This window comes from Parambassis ranga, chromosome 7, assembly GCF_900634625.1.
Source record: "Parambassis ranga chromosome 7, fParRan2.1, whole genome shotgun sequence".
NCBI lineage: Eukaryota > Metazoa > Chordata > Actinopteri > Ambassidae > Parambassis > Parambassis ranga.
The window spans coordinates 20,047,490-20,065,638 of NC_041028.1; the positions used below are offsets into that span (position 1 = coordinate 20,047,490).

The 18,149-nt window shown below is 44.4% G+C and overlaps 1 protein-coding gene across 1 annotated transcript in view; it reads left to right on the top strand.

The window, feature by feature from the left end:
- The first annotated feature begins 6,970 nt into the window (after nt 1-6,970).
- The window catches only part of ephb2a (eph receptor B2a), a 37,443-nt gene continuing 26,264 nt past the window's right edge, over nt 6,971-18,149 (top strand). Inside the window, exon 1 of the mRNA XM_028408912.1 lies at nt 6,971-7,070. Coding sequence (XP_028264713.1) covers nt 6,971-7,070 — 100 coding nt within the window. The remainder of the gene's footprint in view (nt 7,071-18,149) is intronic.

The window sequence follows — 18,149 nt, forward strand, 5'->3', positions numbered from 1 at the left end:
CATCCTCTTTACAACGTGCTGCTGAGGTGCAGGAGTATTAATAGGTAGGATTAATAAAGTATATCTGATTCTGATTTTGTGATATTTTAGTAGTGTTTAAGCTGATATTTCATTGTAAATATTATATTGTATATAATAGTATAAGCATTGTTGTAGTAGTGTTAGATTTAGTTAGATTTTTCCTTTTTTTTTCGTCTTCTTACACCATTTTTTTTTGGCACACTTAGGGTTTCATAGATTTCAGTGCCAAAACATTTGTAAATAGTGGATGAAGAAATTTCAAGGCGATCTGCAAAAGTGAGTATAGCCCCTGAGAGAAGAGGATGGACAGGAGCAGGCAGGGGGTGTGTCACATTTTTGTGTAGAAACCATTGACAGTAAAAACTATGGACAGAGCTTCCGTGACGTCACCCGTTTGTTTCTGAAGAGCCGTTCTGAGGCTCGGTGGGAGGTTCCAGGACGTTGATGACCGCCGCCATGTTGGCAGCGTCACGTCCGCCAAAACTCCAAATATGGACAAAGAGGGGGAGCACGAGTGGGGTTTAGGGGGGCGGGCGATCATGGAAGCAGGAAACAGGTCAGGTCAGGTCGCTTGAGTGACAGACAGGTCAACTGTCTGTCACTCAAGCGGCAACGCCCATAATTAGGCGTAATTTTAAGTCAGAATACCATTGAAACGAGTGAGTTGTAAAAAAATTCACCCCCCCTACAATTGACACTAGAAGAGAACCTATCATCTGAGTGGTTTTTTGTACCAGGCTGTAAACATGTTTTTTTCTGCTGTGAAGTCGGCCATTTTAACATGGGAGTCTATGGAAATGACTCGCTTTTGGAGCCAGCCCCCAGCTGTTGCGGCGTGAATTACAAGTTTTGACACTTCCGCATGGGCTTTAACTTTGAGCCCCGAAGGTTGCTGCTTGGTAGAAACACAAGTGTTTCTTTTGGACATATCTTATCTAATCTTATGTAATATCTTTATATATCTTTTACACAACGATATTTCACAAAACACAACAACATTTCAGAAAACGGAAAGGGTAGGGACAATACGTCTTGATTGTGATTGGACAGAACCCATGCTAAAATAGGCTGATGTGTTGCAGGCTCTGAAGGTTTGAATCAGAGACTGGAATGGGCCAGGCTCAGCAGCTCCTGTGAGAAAAAAAGGTTTGTATTACAAGTTGGTAGGAAAAAGGTTTACTAAGAGTCTTTGACAAGCGGTCTTGTTGAGGTACGCTGAAGAACTGACAATGAGTGGAAGTGAGTGACATTCTTAAATCAGCAGAGGAAGAGTGGGGGAGTGGAAACAGGTGAGCCCAATCAACCTAGTGCTCCGGCCAGAAGACACTGCAGCCTCATCAGAACACCTTGGATGAAAAAAGGAGGGAGAGAGCCAAGACAGGAAAATGCAGAAAACTTCATGGCACACAGGGGGCGACAAGACAGCTCACCACAACCGCAGGGCCGTCCTACCTGCTGCTGTCAGACTTTAGAGTCAGGCCTGCTCACATTAGACCATAACGTTTCCTGCTCTAATGTATAAAGCGTAAATTGTCACCATACATGATCATAATGTGTAATAACAATTCAGTACTTTATTCTGTTATCGCCACAAGCATTCATTCTGTTTGTCTTCATTTATATTTTTATTTTAGATTTTTCTTCTTCTTACAATGTGTCTGATCTTTTTTCTGCATACATTTTATGTATGTCTCAAAATACTCCTGTATGCCATCTTGTTCTCTATCCTGGCAACAAATTAGCTGTTGTCAGTGTGTGTTTTGTTAAATGTGGTTGTTTTTTGTTAAATGTGGTTGTGTTTTGTGAAATGTAGTTTTTTTCTGAGATGTAGTTGTGTTTTGTGAACGTTGTGTTTTGACCTTCAGGGCCACCATATTTTTTTGATGAAGGGCCATCCTCCTGAGTCATACAGAGAGGAGGCGAAATTACATCTGTGGAGAGGCCGAGGCATTAGGGATGCACAATAACAAAATGCCAAGAAGAAGTTGGAGATGGGGAAAAAGTTTGCATGGTGACACATCACTCCAACAGGTGCTCAGAAAATACCTTGGCATGCTGCTGTTTATGTCAGTCTGCAACCTCCTAAACAAATGAGTGAGAAAAAAACACATTTTCCTTTCCTGCTTCAGTGATGTCAAGAGAGCTATCAATTCAAACGTGCACATGAGTGATCTAGAGAAGGATGCCATCAATGAGCAGAAAAGGGGGGAGGAGAAGTATGACCCTCTCCAAATGGTCAACTCTCTCCTTACTCTGATCTGAGACCGCTGCAAGAGTCTTTACAGCACATTGCAGTGGGTGAGTTGGCCAACAACATTTTTTTCAGCACCTTTCTGACATTGCTGTAACTTGTGCTTACTTGTGGACAAGGAGCTCAGCATGATGCAGCAGCGCAAGCCAACGCTTTCCAGGAGGAGCTGTTTGCCACACCTCAACCCCCCCACACTCAAGACCACTTTCCTGTCCCCACTAATGAAAAAGAAAGCACTGACAAAAGACAGAAGGCTAGCATGGGGAGGGAGCAGTGCAAAAAAAAGCACACCCTGGAAATGTGGGGAGTGCAAGGTTGGGCTCTGTCTTCAGCTGGACAGGAGCTGCTTCAAGAAATTCCACAGCTGAAAAAAGCCTGTATATATGTAAATGGGAACGGACACTGAAAGCCCTAAACACAATCAAAACTGTTTGAGGAGGGTCCGCCTCGCCTTCCTCGCTGGTCTTCAGCCCGGACCCAGGAGGGTCCGTCGTCTCGTCCTCGCTGGTCTTCTGCCCGGACCCAGGAGGGTCCGTCGTCTCGTCATCGCTGGTGGTCTTCCACCCGGACCCAGGAGGGTCCGTCGTCTCGTCATCGCTGGTGGTCTTCCGCCCGGACCCTGGAGGGTCCGTCTCTCCATTCACTGGTGGTCTTCCGCGGCGGACCCAGGAGCCTTTCTGCTCTTGTGATTTTTCCCTACGTGTTCTCGAGTAAGTTTTGGATTCTTGTGTTTTTTCCCTACGTGTTTTCGAGTAAGTTTTGGATTCTCTTGTGTGTGACTTGGATTGGACTTGACTACTGCATTTTGCCTTTGCCTTTTTGGATTACCTCTGCCTCGTGGACTGAACTCCTGTGTACCGAACCTTGCTTGAATTAAACTCTGAGTTTGCTTTCACCTAAGTCTGCATTTGTGTCCTCCGTCTCACAACCCCTCTGACATTACGAACTGGCCATTAAAGGACGCAGCAGACATGGAAGCAGTCGGAGCGGCTGTTTCAAGCCAAAGCCCTCTGGAATCGCCATTTAAGATGGTGCATCTCTGGAGGAAGGTCTACCGGCTTTGGGAAACTGTTCAGGCCGAGTTAGACCGGGTGGACAATCTGCCGTCCCCTCCCACAGACCACAAGGAGATGTGGCGGTTGGTTAACCGCAGGGTTGTCCTGCTAAAGCAGTTGGGGGAGATGTGGAACTGGAAAGAGGTACTGAGAACAGGGATGAGCCAAGCGCTAAATGCTGAGCCTTGGCTCCACCTCCATTTTCTAAGGCCTTTCCAGGAGATGGATGAGCTCACTGCTCCTGTGGCCTCTTTTCTGCCCTCATGGTTCCCCCAACCAGTCCACGACTCATCTGGGGATTTTCTGCTGCCTGAGGGCGGGTCCCAGGCGACGTCGCTCCTCCCATCTCGGCCAGAGGGCGGGCTCCTGACGACGTCACCAGTTCCGGTTCCGCCCAGAGGCGGGCTTCCGACGACGTCACCAGTTCCGGTTCCGCCCGGAGGCGGGCTCTTGATGACGTCACCACTTCCGGTTCCGCCCGGAGACAGTCTACAGTCGACACCGTTCTCCCCAGTGCCGCCCGGAGGCGGGCTCCCGACGACGTCGCCACTTCCGGTTCCGCCCGGATGCAGGGGGTGCATCCAGCCTTGACCTTGGAGGGCCATCTGTTCTGGGTCCACGCCCTGACCCAGAGGGACCCTCAGCCCCAGCGACTGATTTTGTCACTGGGGAACCCCCAACCCCAGTTTCCTGTCCAAGTCATGGTGGGGTTCCGTCCCCGGCTTCCTGTCCTGACCCCGGTGGTCCACCGCTCCCGAGTCCCTGTTCCGACCCCGGTGGTCCACCGCTCCCGAGCCCCAGTCCCGACGCCGGTGGTCCTTCGCCTCTGGTCTTCAGTTCCGACGCCGGTGGTCCTCCCTCAGTTCTGGTTTCCTGCCCAGACCCCGGAGGGTCCTCGGCTCTGGTTTCCTGCCCGGACCCAGGAGGGTCCCCTGCTCTGGTTTCCTGTCAGGAACCAGGAGGGTCCCCTGCTCTGGCTTCCAGTCTGGACCCTGGAGGGTCTTCTGCCTCGTCTTCGGCTCTGGCTTCCAGTCTGGACGCTGGAGGGTCTTCTGCTCCAGCGACGGTCTCCAGTCTGGACCCTGGAGGGTCTTCTGCCTCGTCTTCGGCTCTGGCTTCCTGTCCGGACCCTGAAGGGTCTTCTGCCTCGTCCTCGCCGGCGTTCTGCCCTGACCCTGGAGGGTCAGCCTCCTCGTCTGGTGGGTCAGTCTCCTCATCTCTGCCGACCTTCTGCCCTGACCCTGGTGGGTCAGCCTCATCGTCTCCGCTGACCTTCTGCCCGGACCCGGGAGGGTCCACAGCCTCGTCTCCGCCGACCTTCTGCCCTGACCCTGGTGGGTCAGCCTCCTCATCTCCGCTGACCTTCTGCCCTGAACCTGGTGGGTCAGTCCCATCGTCTTCGCTGGTCTTCTGCCCGGACCCAGGAGGGTCCGCCTCGCCTTCCTCGCTGGTCTTCTGCCCGGACCCAGGAGGGTCCGCCTCGCCTTCCTCGCTGGTCTTCAGCCCGGACCCAGGAGGGTCCGTCGTCTCATCCTCGCTGGTCTTCTGCCCGGACCCAGGAGGGTCCGCCTCGCCTTCCTCGCTGGTCTTCTGCCCGGACCCAGGAGGGTCCGCCTCGCCTTCCTCGCTGGTCTTCAGCCCGGACCCAGGAGGGTTCGTTGTCTCGTCCTCGCTGGTCTTCAGCCCGGACCCAGGAGGGTCCGTCGTCTCGTCCTCGCTGGTCTTCAGCCCGGACCCAGGAGGGTCCTTCGTCTCGTCCTCGTTGGTCTTCCGCCCGGACCCAGGAGGGTCCGTCGTCTCGTCATCGCTGGTGGTCGTCTCGTCCTCGTTGGTCTTCCACCCGGACCCAGGAGGGTCCGTCGTCTCGTCATCGCTGGTGGTCTTCCGCCCGGACCCAGGAGGGTCCGTCGTCTCGCCACCGCTGGTGGTCTTCCGCCCGGACCCAGGAGGGTCCGTCGTCTCGTCACCGCTGGTGGTCTTCCGCCCGGACCCAGGAGGGTCCGTCGTCTCGTCATCGCTGGTGGTCTTCCGCCCGGACTCTGGAGGGTCCGCGTCTCCATCTCTGTTGTTTTTCCGCCCGGACCCTGGAGGGGCTGTGTCTCCATCTCTGTTGTTTTCCCGCCCGGACCCTGGAGGGGCCGCGTCTCTATCTCTGTTGTTCTTCCGCCCAGACCCTGGAGGGTCTGCAACCTCGTCTCTGGTGTTCCCCCGCCGTTTCTCTCGACCCTGGGAAATCTCGGCCTTCTCAGCCTCTGGCCTTGCTCTCTGAGCCCCCCCAGACTTCGTCACGCTGGGTCTCTACCCAGTTTTCTGAGTTTTTGTTTTCTGGACCCTTATTAGACTGATTTTTTGCTCCCTGTATTTTTGTTCAGACTCGTGGTTTCTAATGGAACGTCTGGGAGCCGTTCCTTGAGGGGGGGGTACTGTCATGGTTTCAGCCAGGTCTTTTATTTTGTAGTTCATTTTCTGTTTGTATTAGTTCTAGTTTTACTAGTCACTTCCTGTTTTATTTTGAAACTCGATCTTCCCCCTGTGTTTCAGTTCTGTTTTCCTCATGTGTGCTCCCTTCCCCCACCTGTGATTACCTGCTCCGCCCTAATGTGCTTCACCTGTGTCCAATTGTCTTCCCGCCCTCCTGTGTATAAAGCCTGTGTGTTTCCTGCCCCTTGTTGCCAGTTCGTTTTGTGAGTCTTCCATGCGACACAGCCGTCCAAGTAGCCTTTCTGCTCTTGTGATTTTTCCCTACGTGTTCTCGAGTAAGTTTTGGATTCTTGTGTTTTTTCCCTACGTGTTTTCGAGTAAGTTTTGGATTCTCTTGTGTGTGACTTGGATTGGACTTGACTACTGCATTTTGCCTTTGCCTTTTTGGATTACCTCTGCCTCGTGGACTGAACTCCTGTGTACCGAACCTTGCTTGAATTAAACTCTGAGTTTGCTTTCACCTAAGTCTGCATTTGTGTCCTCCGTCTCACAACCCCTCTGACATCTTATCATCATGCAAGTTGGCTGTTGGCCAAAATATTCATGAACACCAGTTGCTCTTAATGTTATATTTATGAAAACACACTCTGCCCAGACAGCACTACTTCATTTACTCTGAGAACAGAACAAACGCTAACTTACGATCCATAATGGAACAGTCCAATGAGTGGGCATGTTTTCTGCAAACAAGGATCCTTAAAAAATTCCTTGAAAAAGGATTCCACCTTTCTCTAGATGTCAGTAAAGCCCTTCAGCAGGATTTGGCAGTGAGACACACACTCACTAGACCACCCAGCTGGGTATTTAACAGTAGATGCTATTTTGGCATTTATTTTGTTTAAACGTTTTTAAACCCACAGCTTTCACTGGGGAATCATCATCATCATCATAGAAAACAGCTGTTCTGAAGAAGATGACTTAGCAGCAACTTAAAAGAGGTGGGTCCCCGAAGGTTTTAAAGTACTTTATAGATCAGAACGCACTGTATGGTTTTTCGTTGTTTGTACGCCCCCTCCTTTTGGTTTCGCCCAGACCGGCAGCTCCTCAGCGTTTATCCCTCTGCTGCTGTTGATGATGATGATGAGGAGGAGGAGGAGGAGGAGGATGCGCTCTATCTCTGGATGAATTCACAGTCAATGAAGCGCTGCTGGACGGCTCCGCGATGAATGCATTGGCTTTACACAGTCAGATGCTTGGAATGACTATGATTATGAATTTCCTGTGTTTTCTGTGGATACTGCCGTCGGTGTGGGCTGTCGAAGGTAAGCCGGTGTTCAACTCTGTGTTTGAGTGTGAATGTGTGTGGAGGCGCGCAGAGGAACGGCACAGCTCCATCATTTATGGAAAAACCCGGACTGTGTGCTTTTTAATAAGCAGGAGGAGAGCTGTGGAAAACACCGACATGCTGGCAGTCATCAGCCTCTCTGGCTAGTACTCTCTATTTTTGTATATATTTATGGCCTGCCAATAATAATAATAATAATAATGACAATAATAATAATAATAATTATTATTATTAATATTATTATAAAAACAACACTTAGCCTATTATTAGCCTACGTTAAATAACAATAACAACGATACATTATTACATACGTTATTATTATTAATATTATTATTATACAATACTTTTTGTTGTTATTATTATTATTTATCAAGTGCTCTGCAACATGTGGGTTAACAGCTAGCATTCTGCATACATGTAAGAAAAGACCTGTCTCTAGGAAAATACAGTGATAATAAAACAATTTAGTTCTAGACCTAAATTTAATCCCATAAGTAAAATGTAATGTTTATATTTGTGCTACATTAAATGTGTCTAAATTACAAATGACTGTATGATTTAACCCTTGCTTCCGCCTGGCCTGCTGTGGGTCAGTGAGTACAAACTCATGCTGTGCAACCATCATCCAAAACTAACTGTTTTTTTTTAAATGGAATTCCTTTGAAATCTTGAAAATATGTAAATACAACATAACCATATATTTACTTGATTGCATGGTGCAGTCATCAAAATCTGTTCTGTTAAATAGGGAGCTGAGGAAGGTTACATGAATGAACTAAACTGGTAGTGAAATAAGATTAAAGCCCTTAAGCTTACTTAAAGGAAAAGAAATGGAGTAAAGTCAGTGTTAGATCAGATATTAATGCCCAATGCGTGTGAAGGACCAGCATAACTGACATACTTCTTAAACCATCAGCTGACTGAAATAAGCTTCGGCTTCAGAGCACTTTAAAATCTGTCACAACAATGCTGCAGCTTTTTGGCAGACAGGTTCTTTGCTATCTAATTAGTCTCAAATTAATTATGAATACATGTCTCATGATTATATGTTAACATGCTGCAGGTTTCCATAATAGACTATAAATACTACAAACTAATTAACTGAGTAAATTGAATTTTACAAACAACAAAAATGACAAAAAAAATAAAACAATAAATAAAAAATCTAAACTGTAATGATTGAGGTCAGTACCTACAGGTTCTAGCGTAGATACATTTTAGTGGTTTCTCTTCATATTTCATGTATGCCTACATATGCTTGAGAAATGTATAGAACAGCAAAACATATTTTACTAAAATCGTTCACAATAGTTTGTCTTTTATCAATATAAAGAATTCATTATGAGTATTCTAATATTTATTATTCATCATTCTTAACAGTCCATATATTAGGTGTTTAACTGATATACTCAAACCATTCTTGAAAAACGTGGGTGGTAGCAAACACACAAAATAGGCTCAGTGATTCAACATTTGAAATATAATCAGACAATCAATCAGAACATCAATCAGAACATAAATCACTCCATCACTTTTAAACATGCTGTTGTTAGTATGGCAAAAATCAAAATTATTCAAACCTGAGAAAATAAGTCAAAGAGATGTCCTTTGGCACATTTTACTGTCTCTAGTTAGTCAGTGTTTTGGATGCAGGCTCTTTAATCTATTCACATCTGACAAAAAATGCTGCTGTCCTCAGGGATCTTGGAGTACAGAGGCCTGAGTTAAAATGTAGAAAAACAGACTTATGTGTCATAGAGCTGCTAAAATATGAGACTTCCCTATTTATTTGGATTGTTTAATCAAGCACTTTATTAAGGAGTCTGAAGCATCATTTAAATATCCAGGCTGTGTCTCTGTGGCTTAAAGCTAGTTTGTTTCTTTGCCATCAACACATAACAAGCTGCTCCAGTGATGATGGATTGCTGGAGGGCTGGAAAGTCTTTAGTCTTTCACATCCATTATTTGTCAATTCATAACACTGCCAACAGTGGTTTAATTTAAGTGCTAAATGTGCGCAGATGTCATTACATATATTTCTGAAATGAAATATCTGCATCTCCGCAACATGAACACAGACACTGAGTGTTTGTGTGTGAAAGTTTTTGGTATATGTGCAAATGTCCAGGATAAGTTGGATAATATCACCACATCAGTAGAAAGCCACCAGAGTGCATCTCTGGTTTGTGGTCACCTCTTATTTTTTAACATGGCAATGCCCAAAGGTATGATGCTTTATGTGGTCTGAAGGACCCGGGGACCATTCAGAACCTTTAGGACTGACTGTGGACCTGTGCTGTGTTCGGCCTCACTGATACTTTTGTGTCTGAATATGGATTAAATCCCATCTGGCAGAGAGGCCGAAAGCACAGTGGAGATGTAAATCACATGTGGCTGGAATCTTGGGATGTCCACATGTTTGTTGTCAATAAGTTTGTACCTTTTTTTAAAATATTTTCCAGTCAAAAGTACAGATGTGCCAACAGGCCTGCAGTGTATCTGAAATATTTAGTTTTGCTAGCTGTTAATCCCTCACTGTTCAGAAACACTATCAACACATTACAGCAAGTATCAGGGGTCAGAGTTGAAAATGGAGGGGATTGAGCTCTAATGTGACTGTCCCACCTGTCATCTAATGGCTCATTGATCCTCTACCAGACTAAAGTAAGTTAATGCTGACAGACTCTGGTGACATTCCGCATTATAACAACAACTTGAATTTCCTACAGATGCTTTTACTTTGGCGTGAGGGTCCATGTTTTCCTCCCTGCCTCTCAGTGTGTATTCTACATTCCGATACACTGCCTATTTTTACCTTCAGCACAGATCTAGCTACATACCTCAGTGAATTGCACATAATTGCAATGTGTTGTAGCAGTCTGTGTTGCTGCTGCTGTGGGTGAGTGATTAGATGCAATATTATGTGGCTGCAGGAGGAATATCAGCGGCAGAATAATGTATAAATCTCTATACTGGCCGAGTGTTTTATTGATGCTAGTATTATTATTATTGTTTGTATTTTTGTGTGTTTAAATGTCTGTTCAATGTGTGTTTCTTTTGCATTGTATGCAAGCGGCACTTTGAGTTGCCTTGTTGCTGTGACAGCAGTCCTCAACTTGGTGATTTCTCTTCAGTGGGAGCCCATTTTTTCAGACTCCTTGATGATTTCAATATGGTGTAATACTATTGGTTCTCACGAACACTGACATGGTCACACAAAGACACACACACAGTCAGCCCATTCTCATCCTGAAACGTTGGTGTGAACATAGTGGTGTGCCCTCTTGGGGTTGATGATGGACCAGCCATCATGGTTACCAAAAATATAACAGACACTTTTTATACATGGGGAGGTATGTTTTGTAACGTGTGATTAAAATAGTATATATATTTTTTTCACATCTGTGTCTTTAGACACTTTAAAAAGTAAGGTGACAGTCTAAGAGTTTAATCTTAAGGGAGAAGCCATGAGTGGACAATTTTCAACACTTCTGCGTAAGGGGGTGGGGCCTAGATGTCCTAGGTACTGCTACTGCCATACTTACATGAAACTAAGGCCTATAAACAGAGTGGATCAGTGAACAGTGAAACTGTTGCGTGTTTCCTGTTTTATTTTGATAAAAATCCACGTTCCCCCTTGTGTTCCTTCCTTGTGTTTCCCTCCTTTGTGATTGCTTGCCACGCCCTGATGTGTCTCACCTGTGTCTCATTATCCTCTCATTTAAGTCCTGTGTTTCCCTTGGTTTTTGTCAGTCTGTCAGTTTATCCACGGGGTCGTCTCATGTGTCTTCCTTGGTTTCCAGAGACCTCCTGTGTGTTCCGGGCCTCTCTTTTGGATCTCCTTTGTGTTTGATCTTGTTGGATTTGTTAGTTCCTGTTTTACTCTTTTGGTTTGGACTTTGTGTTTTTGGGATTTTTGTGTTTTGGATTTTGGTTTGTTGTGTTTATACTCACCTTCAGTTCACCTCAGTCATTCTTCGTGTCTGCATTTGGGTCCTAAAACACACACCTTAAAACATAACAATACGTACTTTTAAAAATGTGTTGTATCACCTTTATGCTGATGATATCCAGTTGTATTGTTCCTTCAGAAATACAGAGTTAGACCAGTTGCAATAGCTGATAAAGTGTGTTTCTTGTGTTAAATGCTGGCTAGATAAAACTGTCTACAACCTAACAATGATAAAAACAGAAAATCTTGTGATGGCTCCAGATGAGAAAATTCCCCTCATCACTCACCACCTTGATTCTCTGGAATCCTCTGTCAAGCCTCAGGAATCTGGGAGATCTATGTCCCTTGATGGCCATTCCAAACAACTGGAATGCTTGTATGTTACCTCTCTGGCTGCAGCCTTCAATCCTCGCACCAGAACCTTCTTAAGCTCCCTAAAACTCATCTTAAAACCCAGGGAGACCAGTCCTTTCAGGCTGTGACCCCAAGACTTTGGAACGCTCCGCCCCTGTCTCTCCATGTGGCTGACTGTTGATTCAGCAGCAGAAGACACTTTTATTATTGTTGTTTGTCATGTTGATGAAGATTCTCAGCTTAACATAGATGGCTTCCTTGACTCCTCTTTCAAAGCACCTTTCCTCTTTGTTGTCCTTTGTCTTTGAGGTGAAGGTGAACAGCTGAGTCTTGTCCTGAGGAGGTGGCTCCCCTGTGCTGAGCCAATCTTCTGTTGAGTGGTTGTTTAGTTTCTCCAATGTACAGATCAGAGCATTCCTCACTGCACTGGACTGCATATATCACATTGCTGTGTTTCTCCCTGGGAGTCTGATCCTTCGGGTCTCAGTGTTGTCATTGGTTTGAAATGGACCGGGATGTCAAGATCCTGCTGAGTTTTTCTGATACTCCTGACACATATGGAATGGAGATGTTCTTTCTCCGCCGGTTTTTGTCCTTCTTCTTGTTGTTGGGGGGTCTTGTTTTTGTGGCTTTGATGAGTGCCCACTAGCCACAGGTCTGCAGGGCCTTCCTGATGTGATGTTCCTTCTTCTTCTTCCCCGCTGAGCTGGTTGGTACAGTTTGTGCTCTGTGCTGCAGGGTCCTGATGACTCCCAGTTTGTGTTCTAGTGGGTGGTGTGAATCAAACAGCAGGTACTGGTCCGTGTGTTTGGGTTTCCTGTACACTTCCACATTGAGGCTCCTGTCATCCTCAATATGTACTGTGCAGTCCAAGAAGGCCAGATTGTTGTCCCTGGTGTCCTCCCGAGTGAACTTGATGTTGTTGTCCACTGCGTTGATGTGTTCTGTGAACCGTTCCACTTCATTGGTCTTGATTTTGACCCAGGTGTCATCCACATATCTAAACTTTGGAGTGGTAGTCCTGTGTGTTGAGGACTACTGTGCATCTTCCTTTGTCTGCTGATAAGATGGTGATGTCCTGGTCCTTCTGTAGTGCGATCAGGGCCTTCCTTTCATCAATGGAGAGGTTGGATGGCGGTGCTTTAGCAGTGGAGAGTGTGGCTGTGACCTTCAAGCAGAGTTGTTCAGCTTCTGTGTCTGTCAGGTTGTTGTTTTTGATGGCTGACTCTGTGGCTGTGATGAGGTCCACCTCTGGAACTTCTTTTTCCAGCTGGCTCAGTTGTCTGTCTGAAAGGTTCTTTACCCATTTGTCCTGGGTGTCCTGCTGTGGCGGTGAGTGGTCTTCCCTCCTCCATGTGTGTAGGTCAGCTGCATTTTTAAGAAAAAAAAAGAAAAAAAGAGAAAACAGTTTTCAGTTTATGGAATTTGCGTTTTTGTCGTTCCTTACCCTTGGTGTGCTGTACCGTCTGGACTTTTTCAGTCAGTTTGATGACTTCATCCATGACTTCGCTGGGTAGGAGGGCGGCAAGCTGTGATGTTGTCTGCGGCCATGAGAGCATCTATGGTGAAGTTGATCTGCCTAATCCTTTCGTTGAGGAGTTGGTTCTGGGCTTTCTGCAGGATGGTGTCTGCTCTGTGGCCCTTGATGGATCCGAGACATAGGCTGTTCGGGGTTAACTTTTCCTGTCTGCATCTCAGGCTGAAGCGTAGGTGATTCCTGTAGTCTGCCAGTTTCCCAGAGGTCTTTTCATGTTCCCTCACCAATCATAGGGTGTCCTTCCCAAAGTGATTGGCAACATGTTGATGAAGATTCTCAGTCATCCAGGTCATCATATGTGGAGAAGATTGAAGGAAGGCGTCTGAACTTGTAGAGTTTATTATTACTGTTCAATTTTGTTTTAAAATTTAAATGTTCTGTTTATTTAAATGCTCTTTAAAAGCATCTTGTTGTTGTTGTTTTTATCTGGGAAAGGTGCTACATAAATATAGATTACTTACTTACAACTACACAGTGTGATAACAAGAGGAGGTGGCACATCGTCATCTCCATATTGGCATAATTTACCTCATGCATATATCCTCTACTTTTTTTTTAATCACATGCTCTGACATTAACTCCTCCTTTTTGTTGACACATTAATGTTTTAAAGACAGGGCTCATGTTTGTTTACCTTCACCCAGGACCCTGTTTGACTCACTCGCTCATTCCATGTGAAATAATAGTTTGATTGCTGCAAAGCGGTCCAATAGGTCTGCTCTTTTAATCCTCACTTAAAATCATGTGCCCTCCTGCACCAGCACTATGTGTTTTGGGTAGGAACACATGTGAACTACACATAACCTGCTTTGTAGTGTACCATATCCGCTCAAAGGCTGAGTTTGAGCCTGCAGTTTAGGATGAGGTTTTCTTCTTCTTTTTTCTTTCATAGTCTTTAAATATTCAACTTGTTTCTACTTTTTAACATGAACATCAAATTCTGCAATGTTTTAACTTTGAAACTCTTTAAGCCACTTCACCTAAAATGTGATTTGTTACCTAAAAAGAAGGGACAGTGAGGATACAAGCAAACTCTTCCTGACATTAAAGGAAATGTCATGGCAGAGGTACCTGGATGCTGGATCGCAGCCATGTCTCCAGAAACATTTGTGCCCGAAATGAGGTTTGCTATATCTTAACTATTATCACAACTGGTTTTGATTAAAGCACAACCTATGTGATCCTATTACACCATTTGTCCTAATTTCTTATAGGCCTGGCCTCAGTGCCCTTTGCTGACATTTCTCAGAGGAAGTTAGTTATCTAAGCCAATCGATATTTAGTGTTGGGAGCAGCACAGTGCTCTTTCGCCTCTGGGAGCAGTGACAGAAAACATTGAGCATCAAAACAGCCCATGACCCACTTCTTCACTAGCCTTTGGTTGCTTCACCAAAGTTGGAAATTTGAACTGGATAACAAAATGTGTTATCCATGTTGCTGAGCAGTGTCACATCAGTGGCCAGGCTGTTTCCTCTTTGAAGGAGCTTGTGCATGAAATAACAGTTGTATTTTTAATTGAGTCTCTCTGTGACTCTCTTTAGCCTGCTGTCCTGGGATCATAATCTCATGCCATCTGTAGCTATTTTTAAAACATGGCATTCATCTTATTTTCATTCAGTGTTGAGTACTCATGTACTCTGTCTATTTTATACTGCCTTTCACCAAAGCTGTCAAAAAAGAGGATAATCCAGTGATGATAACATTTGGCATTAGAGCACTTTATTAAAGTTTGTTTAAGCTTTTTTTAAAAACATATTCTCCTCTTTTTAAGAAATTATATATATGTTTTTTTATTCTCATTCAGGCAACACAGTATATATAGTAAGGCCTACTGTCACAAAATACAACCAGGGACTTTGTCTGAGATGCAGAAATCACAGGAGATCCTTGGTGAAAGTAGCAGTGGACAGGCTGAAAATCCACTGACTGGGCAGCTACTCTGGACCCACACAAATATACAATTTAGTATGCCAGAAAAAGAGCACTATGTCCTCATATATAGTGTGTTGGAAAAAAAGTGAGAGGGTGTTACAGAATGTTTTTTTCTGGCTATAGAAAGCAAACAATTTGCCATACAGTAAAACAGTCAATGTGCAAACATGTACTGAAATGTTTATGAAATTGTTGATAGCTTAAATCTCAGTCTCCTCTAGATTTGATGGTCTTCTGGCATGGACCACTGCACAGATTTCAGTCAGAGCTTTGTGCAGGCCACTTTAAGTCTAACCTTAACTTTTACCATGATGCTTTCACAAGTGTTGACTCTGTTATACTGCATGTAGAAGTATGTCACATACGGGGTCACTCAGTTAAAGCATAGACTACATAGTATCGTTGCAACAGTGATTGTCCCTATGTCCAAACAAAGAGGACACTTTAAAAAAATTAAAAAAAAAATCAGTCTGCACATTTTAGCTAAATAAGGCTTTTTTTCAGGGTAATACTGTGGTAAAATTGTGTTAAATTTCTTTGATCTACTAAACAGGACTTGTGAGGTATTTAAAAAGGAATGACATTTTCATAAGGGGGGTAATCATTTAGTGACACAAATTGGTCCAGGTTCTTGCTACTTCATGCATTATCAGGGAAATCTACATACAGAAGTAAACGTAGAAGTGTACATTTCACAATGCATATTATATACACACAGTAAGTAATGTCCACTCCAGCTGGATTTTGTGACCCATAGCATTCTGTTTTTTGTCTCCACACTATGCTTCTGGCTGGTATTATATTTTCCCAAAGGCCAAATGCTTTAGTACATTTTCCCCAACAAGATACTGAGACTGTGAAACAACTGAAGCATGACTTCAGCAAAAGTGTAAACCCACTGAAGCATATTCTCTTTCCCCAGGAGATCAGTACATTTGGTCCGTGTGACATCTGCTCAATCAGCCTCTGTACTGTCAGTGTCATCTGACAGTAGAGTTATCAGTGTATCCCTATGATTTTCGTTTCTTGTAGATTTTCTATTATTTATACCTGCAGAACAAGCCAAAGCTAATACACAAAACACAAAACACATTTAGAAATTGTAGCAAGAAAGGTATGCACATCCAAAGGCCTGTCAACTCCACTGCTGCTTTTATTTTTAATAACAGGGATGGGGAAGATATATTTCGGTTACAACACAAAATGAAGATGTGAAAGAGCAATGTTAGGATCTTTGTCACTACAAATATTTCCTTCATAAGACCTGGGTGCGCTAATGTTATCTGGTAAATTACCTGCTATTACAAGCTGTGCACTTGACTGTTATTACAAGTGTTCTGCTGGGGCCCCCACAAACACAGAAGCCATTTAGAGATCATTAAAAGAATTAGTACAGTAGTCAATAAATGTCCCAGACACCCTGCATGTAAAACCTGCTGCTGTTTGACAGTAAGGTGCACTACACAGGGAAAATACTTCTACAGAAAAGCAGCTGAGAACACACACTACTCTGGATGTTTACCAAGACACTGAACAGGGACTGTTCACACTTCACAAAGACTTTTAACCACTGCTCTCAGGCTCTGATGTATCAGTGCACAAGACCACAGGACTGTGAATCCATGGAGCACACTGTTACTCCATCATGTCATCACATCCTCACACTACAACAACAGTCAATTTTCACCTTCTCCAGTAATGACAGATGGCCATCACAACTGGCGATGTACATGTGTATAGAGGTCGCTAAAAGGTATCAAGTCTTCATTTCCTCTGTGGGACCTCTGCTTTCTTTCTTTTCTTTCTTTTTGAACTGTTTCATGACACAACCAGGTTTGGTGTAGGCCAGGGTCTCGCCAGGTGTTTCAGAAATGGAGTCCTTCAGAGCACTACCTGTCCAGACCATAGACAGAGGTGCCGCTTGTCAACAGGCAGTACGGGCAAATGCTTGGGGCCCGAGGCCATAAGTGGGCCCCCAAGGGTACTAAGGCAGTGACAAGTTTGCAATGACAGTGATTGACCGGCGCAGACTCCCTAAGAGGCCCCACCCCCAACCTGTCACTGTCTGAGCGAGTACCGTCAGTCTTATATGAGAGCGGCAACGTTAAAATGAATCCCAGTTATACTTCTGGTAGCAAAAAAAGGAAAAAGAAAGAGGGGCAAAGACAAGCAATGACTTGTTTGCTAGCTTGCAAGGCTGAAAATAACAACCGCTGAGCTAACATGGACAAAACTGAGCAGCCTCCAGTCTAGCCAAGCTTAACTGTCATGCTAAGAATGTTAAATGATAGAATTTAGCCTGTATGCATTTGTACTGCTAAGATGCACTGATGGAAGTGATTGTGTGCTGTCTGCAGGTGGTGTAAGATAAGAGCATCCTTTATTAGTCCTCCGTAGTGAAAACAGTTTTATGATGAAAAATGTATCTTTTTGTTTTATTCTGTAAATGTAATGCCACAATGCAGGCTTTAGAACATGGTGCAATCCTCTGTATTGGAACCATTGTAAACCATACTGTCCTTGTAAAATCAAATATAAATTGTAAATAATGCCATGCTGATATGTTCCAGCTTCTTTAACATTTTTATTGTCTTATTTTGAAAATATGCTCTGCACTTTTAAAACAAAAAAAGTTAACATTTGATATTATGTTGTTAGTGTCAGATTATTTATTATACAGGGGTGATGATTGCTAGTTGGAGGAGCCCCTGGGAATTTTTGCCCAGGGCATCATGGAAAATCGTTTATATACAGTGTATGTGTTAAAATGCAGCAACTACATAAGTTTGAAATATGCTATCAAGAGCCTGTGGGAAGTGAGGGTGGAGGGGCAGGATGGCTTCCCTTGCTGCTGAAACAGTGACATTTTCTAGTGTGAGATGTAGAAATTGGTGTGGTCACAACATCCACGGTTCGGTTTGCATCACGGTTCTGTGCACTGCAACCTCTGGGTTGATGTAACCAACATCCAAAAACCCTACAGCACCGTGCGACGCACCATGATGACGCAGACAAGAAATGTGCTGACAATGGTCTGCTCAGAACACCATGTAAACATGTTGCTGCCTGTTGATTATGTATGATTTATTCTGTTTAGCTGGTGGGCCAAAAATAATACATTGTAGACAGTAGCTGCAGGAGAATAATATCTATTGTGTTGCTGCTGTTGCCCCTCTGAAGTTTCCATTCTGTCACTGTCTGTGTTAGTGCTTCAGAGACGCTCCAGTATTGCCAACAGCTATTGGCTGTCCCACTAAATGACGTCATTGCATAATTTAATT